Source organism: Alligator sinensis, unplaced genomic scaffold (assembly GCF_000455745.1).
Source record: "Alligator sinensis unplaced genomic scaffold, ASM45574v1 scaffold210_2, whole genome shotgun sequence".
Lineage (NCBI taxonomy): Eukaryota > Metazoa > Chordata > Crocodylia > Alligatoridae > Alligator > Alligator sinensis.
Window position 1 is genome coordinate 398,423 of NW_005841946.1, and position 11,629 is coordinate 410,051.

Genomic DNA, 11,629 nt, shown 5'->3' on the forward strand with positions numbered 1-11,629 from the left:
AGCAGTTTTGCTTTTTATCCATATGCTTTCTAAGACAGGTGATGGAATAAGAAATGTTTAAGTGACAGAATGTGTATCTAGTGTATAAAGTGTATAAGTCGCCATAACTTTACTTGATCTTGCTAACTTTTGTTCTGCTTTCCATTCTTTGTCCATTGTGGACATTAAGTGGATAATGCCACTGGATGGAGCTGCTTATAAAGGACGTGCCAGGTATGACTGACTTGACACAGTTGGACTCCACTGTTTCTTGGGATGAATTTTTATTCTATTTAGCCAGTTCTATTACTAATTTGACATAGTTAGACTACTACATAGCTATGCATCTAGTATAGGATACTTTTTCCATTGCTAATTACTTCTTGACATTTATCACCGTACCAATAGTATGACTTTGATTAGGAAACCATAAAAATGCACAGTAGTCCAAAGATGCTTGCAAGGATTTCTTGGCTGGAGAAAGAAATGCACTGCCATGTAGTATTTGTTGTATGTCTTGATATGTGCCTTTCAAAGTTTTGATCTGTCATTTGGAGAAAAAAAAAATCACTCTTCTTTCTTGTGTAGGTGACCTTTACGAAGAGGAAGTTTGGATTAATGAAGAAGGCATACGAGCTGAGTGTGCTCTGTGACTGTGAAATAGCACTCATCATTTTTAACAGCTCTAACAAACTCTTTCAGTACGCCAGCACTGACATGGACAAAGTTCTCCTCAAGTACACAGAATACAACGAACCCCACGAGAGTCGAACCAACTCGGATATTGTTGAGGTAACAGTTTTGGAAAGATGATCCGTTTTCTCCTCTTCTTACTATTAGTGTAGATTAAATATAGAGCTGTACGTATTTAAAGTATGCTAACTAAGTGTATTTAAAGGAGCATTTTAAACCATTTTAACTAAATATGTACCACAAATATTTAATAATTAAATATTTCTTAGTTATACCCTGAAATTGCACTGCGTGGTGAAAAGAACCATAGCTTCTGGACTATAAAATAATATGAATATTTATTAGTAGACATTTGTTTGCGTCTGCTTCCTTGTTGTAGTTATGTTTTAAATGTGAACTTGTAACTTCCCACTTTGTTATCTAAGAAGTAGTAGAATTTATGGCTTAACCTTCTAATTATAGGCTTTCCACACTGTAGCTGAATTCATAGAGAAGTCAGCTAGTCTTACATTGACATGAATGGGCAAATTTCTGTGAGGCTGCAGTCACAACTGCATTATTTGCAAAGGGGTACATAAAAATAAGAGTGGAATTTGTTTTTGTCTGTATCTCTTACTATCTAATAGTATTTTATTGAAGTTGTTAAGCCTGTTATGGTGCGGCTTGTTCATAAAATATTTAATTGTTTTAGAACTATTGTTATTTTTAACTTTTGAATATCTCTACCCCTTATTTTCTCCTTTTTTAATATCACTGAAACGATCAGATCTGAGGTATCTAATTTCCATGTTTATTCAATATATTAAAAATAGAAACATTCCCAGTATTTCGTAACCAACGATTTTGATAATACTTTCAAAAAAAATATTTTCTAAGAGCCATTATTTCAGTTTATTTCCCTGCAAACTTTCTGTAGCATCAGTCCTTGAAGGAAAAAAAAAAAAAAAAAGGATTACGTGTTAAAAATAGATAAGGGAGAAGCTGGCCTAGAAAACCAGTGACATGAAAAAAGTCTCATGAATCCAGAGTTTCTGGAAACTGTGTGTCAACAAATAAATGTTAATTTTAAATAAAGAAATTTGGATCTCATTTACTGACAAATGTATTATATACATTACACTGCTTCCTGGAACACTAAAGTATAAAAGGGTGTTCTCTTGTAACTCATGCTAGCAGTGTTTTCTCTTTGTCACCTATTGAGAGGGTATTCCACATGTAGTCATGTACTTTGGCAGTAGCCCCCAAAGTAACAGTCTCTTACTTTAAGCACTAGATGCTTTCAGATTAGAGGCATTGGCAGTAAACTTCTTGGGCTCAGTCCATGCATATGACCCCTTCAAAGCTGTCAGCACAAGAAGCTTAAGCTGTTGAGAGAGGAGGAGTGATTATTCTAGACAATTCTGCACAAGACCAATACTCACCATTACACCTGTTGATCATATTTGGTCTGTGTTTAACTTGAAGGCCCTATGTTCCAGCCAGGCTTCACAAATGCTTTATCTTTTGCAAAGAGTTAAACAGATAATTTAGCTCTGCAGTCGACTCTATAAAACAATAATATTATTTGGTAGGCTATCCTGTTCATGATCCATCTCCCAACAGAATTCACAGTAACAGAACTGGGAAGTGAAGAAGGATCCTCTGTCATCTTTTAAGAAGATTTTAAAACGTTCAGGAGATAGTGTTACGTTGGTGAAAATCAGCAGGGGAAAGAAATTGCCTTACTAGACATATTTGGTGAAATTTGCAATTCCCTGTACTGATAGAAATGTTATGAAATAGATTGGGGTGGGGGAAAAGCAAATACATTTTTCACTAAAAAATTATCGATGTAGCTGCAGGAAAAGGGAGGGAAAGTATAATAAGTCTTGAATAATTTATTCTTTAAATTGGGTTTGCTGTGAAGAATGCCTGAGTTGAAGGTGGAAGAGGGATCAAATACATTAGTAAGCAAATGAAGCAAGGTATCAGTTGGTCCGGTTAAAAATATATTTCTTCAAAGGCACACTTAAGTTACCACTAATATCTTGAGGATGGAGTCCTCTTCCAAAATCCTATCTATATGGGCAGCATACAAGCCTTGTAATAGTGATAAGGAATAGGGCTGTGCGAAGCTTGGGTCCCTGATTCGGTTCGGCCCAATTCAGTGGCCAAATCTCCTAATAGAATCGGAGAACCCTTTAATCTCTCCTAATTGAATTGGAACTCTCCGAATCGATTTGTCAATTCAGACAGACACAGCTTAAATATTTTTTCTACATACTTCTAGGTAGCAGGTGGGTCATGAGTGCTGGGATGCTGGGGTGCATGGAGTGGAGTATCCCACAGAAGTGGGGGGTGGCTCCCCAGCACACTCAATAGCAGACCCGGAAGTGGACCAGAAGCACTTGTGGTCCACTTCCAGGTTTGCTGGAGAGCATGCTGGGGAACCCCCCCCCCATGTTCCCCTGGCTCAGCATCTGGTGCCTCCTGGGTCTGGGGGGGCACCTGGGGTCCCCCTGCGTCTGATCGCTGAGCTGGGGGTTGTGGTGGGGGCTGCCCTGTGCACTCCCTGGTGGATCAGGAAATACTTCCAGTCCGCTTCCAGGTTCGTTGCCAAGCACATGCCCCCCCCCCCCCCCCCCCGCCGCACGCTCCCCCCCCCCCGGCCGCACTCCTGTGGGATGCTCCATCTACTCCAGCATTGCAGCTTTCACGAGCCGTGCTGGTACCTCGAGGTATGTAGAAAAAAAAATTAAAGCTGTGTTTGTGGCCGAATCGCTGATTCTCTGAATCAGCACTGAATCTTTGGATTCGGATGAATCGAATCGGGACAACGATCCAAATCACTGAATCCGAATCCAAATCAGAGTCTGCTTCGCATACCCCTAATAAGGAACTGACCCCAAAGACTGCACAAGGAATTGCATCTTAAGTTCCTTTGCTTCCAACAATAAGAAAAGGCTCTCCTGCTGCGTCTTTGCTGTGGATTCCTACTTCACACCTTTTGTACAGATTTATTGCATGTACTTCGTCAGAATGCTATATTAGTAAGCCTTCTAAGAAATTTGTTTTCTACGTAACATACAGTTCAGTCTATGGAGAAGCAGCCTTCGGTTTATTCCAAAAGGATGTCTTTTGGCTTTTTCCTGCACGTTGTCTTGGGCACTGTCCACAAAGTCCAAGCAAACTTAGTTGAGGGACTGTCTCGAAACAGTAAACCCTTCAAGAATGAAATTGTTCCCCTCCTAGAGCTGCATGCATTCATGTGTAAAGGTAATGGTTGTGTACAACTTCCTTCTGCCGTTTCCATATGCCTAGCAATTGCTTCTTCCATTCTGGCCACTGGTGAATTGCTAAATTCATTCATACGTTTAAGGGAGGTTGACACTTTCCATTGTTACATTCCATAAAAAGAAATAGTTACTTGAATTATAGTGTGTTGTTAATATGAAAAGTCTCTCAAAGCTGTACTTTCATAGAATGTCACGAGTATTGCTGACTCCATTTGTGTCTTTCTCTGTTCACAAGGGGGGATTCAAGTGCTATTGATTTGTTTAAACTTCCTAAGCTTGGGCTCTGAGGCATCGTAAAATCATCTCCCAAATTATTTTGCAGTTTTACTGAGTGTTGCTGCTTGGCCAATTAACACCTATTTTAGATGAGGGTAATTGGGACAGTTATGCTTGCCATCATATATTATAATTCAATTAAAGTGTTTCCTATTTGATTTGGATAAGATATTTGTGGGGTGCAGTAAAAATATGCAGGGTACACAGAAATAAATATCTATTTCAGGGTTCACCTTTTGTATTCCAACATCTTTATCTAGGTCAGTGGATGCCAACCTTTGGGCAAGCATGCCAGAAATTGGCCCCCCAACCTCTCCGAATGTCACTCCAGTCCCCTTCTCTTACTTGATCTAGTGCTCTCCTTTCTCCTTCCTATCTTATCTGCCACTGTGATTCCTGTTTCCTCCTTGATCTACTGCGTGCCACACACAAAGGCTTCCTGCGCCACTTGTGGCACCCATGCCACAGGTTGGCGATCTTGCTCTAGGTATTTATACAGGCCTCGTATCCCTGAACAAGTTCTCATTGCTTTAAATGGAGTTTTGGGTGTGTCCTAAATTTACAATACTGCATTTTAAATAAAATTATGGGAATCTGTGTTTTAACCTAAAGATCTAAAATGTTTAATTTAGTGGAAGTTCATGTAAACTGAAGCATCTTATTTTTATGATTTTTAGGTACTTAGTATTCCAGCAAAGGCTGCTATATCACTCGCGTCCTGATTCCTCTCATTTCAAATAAGGTCATCATTCATCAAAGGCTGGTTAACATACTAGTACAGGGATGTCCAACTCATTTAGCCCCATGGGCTCGATCCTGATTTGTGAGACCACCCCTGAAGGTAGGGTTATCATTTGCCAGAGTAGCTGCTGGAGCTACCGTATTGGCACAGTTCTGGACCCCAAGGTGTAAACATTGTTCCTGCTTGCCCCCTTTTTTCCCCTGCCTCCCGTTTTAGTCACTGGTGGCTACCGAAGCTCCCTAACTCAGTGGTAGGCAATGGGGTGGAAGGTGGAAGGGTTTGGCCTGGGTTCCAGAGTCATACCAACAAGCCTTGCAGGAGAGCCCTGTACTAGTAGATTGAAGTGGAGGTCATGAGGAAGAAGGATTGTTTGTACAACTATAACCTAGGAACTTGACTCGGCAACACTCGCCACGTTGTGTTAGAATCTGTAAAAACGCACAGCAAAGACGTTCCCTGCTCTGAAGAACTTAGTCTTTCACCCACGCCTCTCATACACATATGTTCTTCCTCCTGAGCCCAAGCCACCATTGATGTTGGGTGGAAATTTTCTGGGGATGGTTTCCATCATTTAATCTTGTGCTGTATACAGAATTAAAAAAATTCCTTTTTCAGGGTTTTTTTATGAGCATTGCCTTGAATTGGGTCTCCCCTTGTATGTGTACTATGTAAATAAGGCCACACATCTAGTCATTATAAAAACAAAGATCTGAGCTTTCGAGACCCCTCAAGTATGTCAATGAAAGAATAGTCTTCCTATTATATTTGATCTGATCAGAAAGGCAACCAGATATGGGCCATAGTGACAAATTATTGTCTTCTGTCACAACTAAAACTAAACACGTTCAGTTCATACACACAGCGTTATTTTATTTTTAGTGGTGTTGGCTTGACATAAGCAGAAAAAAGCCAAGAATTTCTGAGTTCAATTATTATTATCACTAACTTGTCTGGTCTTTCTTAGCTGAAGTAAAAATATGCAGGTCCTGTGGGGACCTTGTGACCATCTGTAAACTCACTAGAGGGGACCAGAAGGGTTTGGGGGAGACCTTGTTTCCCCCAGCGCCCCCCGGGATAACAAGAAATAACGGCCACAGGTTGTTGGAGAGTAGGTTCAGATTAGACATCCGTAGGAACTACTTCACAGTTAGGGCAGCTAGGATCTGGAACCAACTTCCAAGGGAAGTGGTGCTGGCTCCTACCCTGGGGGTCTTTAAGAAGCAGCTCGATGCCTATATGGCTGGGGTCACTTGAGCCCAGTTTCTCTCCTGCCCAGGCAGGGGGTCGGACTTGAAGATCTACAAGGTCCCTTCTGACCCTACTTCTATGATTCTATGATAAACTTAAACTTTTTAGGACGTAGTGAAAACAGTAACTCTGAATTTGCTATTCTTAAATTTGCCAGTTCTTCAGTGTCATTTTCTATAATTTTCTCAACATTGGATTGATCCTCCATTGTTTTTTCAGACATGTTCTAATGTTGTAAGGGAAATATTTTCAGAAGTGGCTTAAGTGCTTGGATACTTGTCTCTTGGTTTGTGAATAAGACTTAGGCTTCTAAATGGCTGTCAGGTCAGCAAAGGGGCTTTGGAAAATTCTACCCTAAATCACCTAATTTGCCTGTTTTACAAAGTATGCGAATTGCCATGGAGTCACTGTCACGATGAGGTGAAGACAAGAAGTAAACACTTTATTTTATAGATCATTAATCTGCAATGGATCTTTTTGTGAGTTATTGTCTGAACACTTAGTTAATACTTCAGCTTTATTCTCAAATGTGAAATCTCTACTTCTTCATGTTTCTCTGCCTTCAAGAGGGAAGGTTACCTTCAAATTCTGGAAGAGTAAAAAAGGTGCAAGGCTTATCACCTCTCTGTAGGATCTAGTACAAGGGTGGGCAAAATGTGGCCTGGGGACCGGATGTGGCCCGCCAGGCCATTCTATCTGGCCCACAGGGCCCCTAAAACATTTAGAAAATTAATATTAATCTGCCTTGGGCTGTCTGTCATGCATGCAGCCCTCGATGGTTTGCTGAAATTCAGTAAGTGGCCCTCCGCCCAAAATAATTGCTTGCCCCTGATCTAGTATCATGAGCAGGCAAAGTTAAGTTAGTTGTCAAGCATTTTGGCATGTTGCACAGTCTTTTAAAAAAAATCAAAGTCAAGTGGATAACTTGGTTCTTTTTGACTACTCAGCAGAAGCATAGCTTTAACAAAAATTCTCTTGAACAGGGCAATGACATGATCATTTCTGAAGAAGTGAAAAACATTTTAAATGCATAATATAAAAGAAAGTAATTTTATGGAAATCAGTTATGTTTTCTCCATATTAAATTAGATTTCTTCTGCAGTTAGATTTCATACTTAACAGATCTGTTTCCTTACTTGCATTTTAGAAGTTAGCACACATGATTTGCGATGTCTTTGGAATAGAATCGCGTTAATCGCTCTTGGCCCTCGCGTTGAGGGTTTTTCCTTCAGTGGTGGGAGAAGGAGGAGAAGAGCTTTTCTGCACAGTTCAGATGCTCTGTACCTAGTCCATCACCACCTTGCTTTTTAAGCCTTGTTCATACTCCTGAATGATTTGCCAAGAAGGGATTAAAAGCAAAATATTTCTGAAAAGCAGCTTCTCCTGTTACAGTTGCTAAGACGTAAGCTCAGAGCTGTATAGAATCCTTTTTTCTTTTCTTTTTAGATTTCTATTCCTTCTTTTTGTTATTGCCTTTCTCCCGCTTTTGTTGTCTTGTCAAGCTTCTAATAATGTGCTCACCTCCAAATTCTTGGTAGATCTGTTTCCTCCTACAGTTTTTCTCACCCCTTTCTTTGTGCCTGTTTTCCTTTCCAGTGGCTTTCCTTCCCCAGTGGAATAGTATTGCTGGGAAATAATTAATTGGTGCCTCTGGGCTGTTTGCGTGTGTATACTGGAGCACACAACACGTTCTTTCGATGGGCAACTACTCGGAGAAAAAACGAACAAAAGACACCTAGGGGGCTTGAAGATGGTACTGAACTCTTGCTTCTATTCAGGCTAGTGCAGTGCTGTAGGGACTGGCATATGGCATTGTCTGGTTTCATAGGAACCAGTCATTGATTGCCTGAGGAACAGGGCATTTCTGGGAACATAGAAATCTCTGGCATTGTTTCCCCTTTTTTACTACCACCAATGCAGATGGAGTGGCGTACTGGTGCTCTCACGGAGCTGGAACCAGCATGCCTCCAACCCTGTGTATGCTCCAACCGCCTTATACTGCGTTTCCCCAGGATGGAAACCACTGGCTTGTTCTAAATACAGTTCATCTGCTAGATAGTCTTACTTGACTAGTAGTAGAATTGAGCTGTCACAGATCGTCTACTAATCTGGCAATTATTTTTGCCACTCACTATGAGGGAACTCAGTATTGGACCTTGATCTGTCAGACAAAGAAGAGTTGATCACTAACCTAGAAGTGAGCAGTTTCCAGTAATCATGACCTGATTTATATGTACGTTTTGGAACCAGGTGCCAGCCAGTACCATGTACAATTAAAACGTTAAAAAGGCTAGTTTTTCAAAGGTCAAGCCTTCTGATAGTATAATTGACTAAGATCAGAAATTTTAAAATTCGGCCTTTTAAGAACTGGGACTTGTTCAAGGATATCCTACTGGATGTACATGAAACCATGATCCCAAACAAAAAAGTTACACTAAGGTGAAAACAAGCTTGGTTAAAAGGAGATCAAGAAATGGCAATAACATAAATCATGATGGTGGTGCGGAAAAAAGCGAATATCGGTATATAAATATGTAACAAATTAAAAAATATAAGCAACTTGTAAAGGAAGCTAAATAGTCAAACAAATATCAGTAACCAGTATGTTTAGATACTGAGGAACCATGTCTTAAATACTTTAGGAATCGAGAAGAAAAAAAGCCCGCATTAGCTATAGGCTCTTCTGCTAGATGCATGTGATAAACCTATAAAGAACAATATAGAAAAGACAAAGATGTGCAGTAAATGTTTCTTTTTCATATTTGGAATGAAGCAAAAGATCGCATTGACCCTGCATGATGATGTGGATAAAATAGAAAGCATATAATATGTAATAAAGGGGAATGCACTAAATTTAAACAAGTTTGGATAGGTTACACCCAGGCACTTCAAAGGAACTATCCAAGGAACTCTCTGAGCCACTCTGAATCTTAAATCTTGGGAAAAAAAGAAATTCTGAAGGACCGACAATCTATTTCCAATATTTAAAAAGGTAAAAGGAACTATAGACCAGTAAGTATAACTTCAATCCCCTGTAAAATAATGGAATGTTAATTTGGAGGTTTATCAGCAAAGAATCAGAGGCTGAAAATATTAGTGTCTGTCACCCAGTTTCATGGAAGATTTAACAGATCTTGTTTAACAGATCTGTTTTATATAGGATTACATGTGTTCTGATGTATTTAAATTTCTCCAAGGCATTTGACGTAGTACCACATGACATTTTTATTTACAAAGCCAGTTGCTTTATATGGGTTTAAGAGGCACATTTTCAAGGATTAATAAGTGAGTCACTGACAGATCTCAAAATGTAGCTGTTGTTAGTGGAAGGTATCAGTGAAAAGAGCTCGTTTTAAACAGGCTACCCAGGGGTTGTGATGACTACCCCACCTTCAGTGGGAAGTCATCACAATTTAGCCCTCTATTTATTTTACTTGGCCTGGGAAACAGATGAGATGACTGAACCTTGATAACATATGGTTATTTTACCTATACTGAAGGCACTGGATGCAACAATTTCATAACTTCAACCTGCATAAAGTATATTGCCCAAATAGTCATGGGGGCCATCCTAGATAATAATCTGAACATGAGCTCTCAATGAATTGCTGTGGATAAAAGGGCTGAAGCAGACCTTGAGTATAAAAAAGGGACTGAATACCAAGTGGAAGTTAGAAAGTGATCTTGCCTTGTACACAGCATCGTACCTGTACATGGGTACCTTGCTTCTGTATGCAGCATTGTACTCTCAAGAAGGATGTAGAAATAGAGGAGTCTAAAGAGGGCTATGAAATAGTTCTGGGACTGGAAAGCAAGCTTTGCAGTGTGGGGTTTAAGGAGCTCAAATTGTTCAGCTTCCTGAAGAGAGAAAGTTGAGGAGTAACTTGATAACTGTGCATGGGTGGAGATGATGTTTGATAGAGGGAACTTTTCAGCCTTGCTGACAAGAGCATAACAAGATCCAGTGGCTGGATGTTAGAGAAATTCAACCTTGAATAAGATTCAGTTTCCTAGCTGTGGAATAGCTTCTATGGAGAGGTAGAATCACTTGGAACCTTAAAACAAGTTATTCTATCTTCTGTAGATGATTGAATCCAAATTCTGGGAGAAATTCAGAGGTCCATGTATGTTCAGGTTGCTCAGGGCTCAGGCTGCATAGTCCTGGTGGTTTCCTTTGGCCCTATAACCTATTAATCCAAATCTCTCTCTGAACAGAATTGTCTGCATTGTTCTCAACAGTGCTCATAATGTAAGCAAATCTCATGCTTCAGAGCTACAGCATATTCTTCCACTAGTCAGGAAAGGATGATTTTTCCACTGATGCATAGATGACCTGATGCATTCTTGTTTTTAGCCCCTGTTCTTCTATGAAGTATCAAAGATTGGCCATTGCTGAAGACGGGTTGCTGACCAGGGTGGACCATCATCACCCTGAAGTGTTAGAGCAGGGGTGTCCAACCTTTTTGAATGTGGGGCCGGATCATGAATTTTTTATCACTTAGTGGGCCGGTGAGCCATATTCAAAGACCTCACAGGAAGCAGTATCACATCAGGAAGTGATGTTACGTGACCTTTGACACCAGTGAAGTTGCAGGAAGTGAGAATAAAATGGGTCTGGAAATGTGGTTTAAAATCCAAAATAAAAACAATATAAAAGCAACAATGAAATGATACCAAACACTTGACTAAAATAAACACTTTTGCTTCTTCTCACTTCTCAATGAATGAAAGAAGAAGCATAATGCAAGTTGACATATCAAATATGGAAAAGATATCAGCCAGAGTGGAAACTAATCAAAGCAACAAAATATGGGCATTTTTGAGAATAATCTTCAAGAAGATTTACTTTTATTGAATTAAGAACTTGTTAGTAACACATCTTTAACAAGTAGTAACCAGTTGAACCCCCAATCCCCCACAAAGAGAAACAGAAGTAAACACAATCCGAACACTGGACAGTATTTTTTACAAAGATTTTTACCTGCTCCAAATTTACGTTGGAGCCCAGATCATTCATGCTCTATTCATGAGCATATTGTTCAGTCTTAAGCATACAGCACAGCTGCAGGGGGCTCAGCCACAGCTTTCCCTCCCTGGTGCAGCCCAGCCAGCCCATCCCATCCCATCCCCTATCAAGCGGTGGCTTCCCCACGTGCTGCTGCACTTTCCCCTACCTGTGCCAGCTGGTCCCAAAAGGCAGGAAGCTCCATTGCCGCTTCTGCTGGCCAGTGCTAACCCAGCTGGGTATCCCCAGTAGCACGTGGGAAGCCAGCTTCAGCCACATGCTGCCTCAGATGGGATGGGATGGGCCCAGCCGGGTCGGGAAAATCAGCATGAAGCTGAAGCTGGCTTCCCGTGTGCTGCTGGGGACGGGAGGAGGCTGGCCAGGTCGGCACCGGGCAGCCGAAACGGGGGG

At 40.6% G+C, this 11,629-nt stretch overlaps 1 protein-coding gene across 18 annotated transcripts in view; it reads left to right on the plus strand.

Annotated features, from left to right (window-relative positions):
• MEF2A (myocyte enhancer factor 2A) overlaps window positions 1-11,629 on the plus strand; it is a 164,534-nt gene that overhangs the window by 75,375 nt on the left and 77,530 nt on the right. For 17 of the 18 annotated variants that reach the window (XM_025199549.1, XM_025199538.1, XM_025199534.1 and 14 more), the window contains one exon: window positions 568-771. In XM_025199549.1, the coding sequence (XP_025055334.1) occupies window positions 568-771 (204 nt within the window). Of the gene's footprint in view, window positions 1-567; window positions 772-11,629 lie in introns of those variants that run through there. The other variant, XM_025199547.1, reaches the window with a different exon arrangement.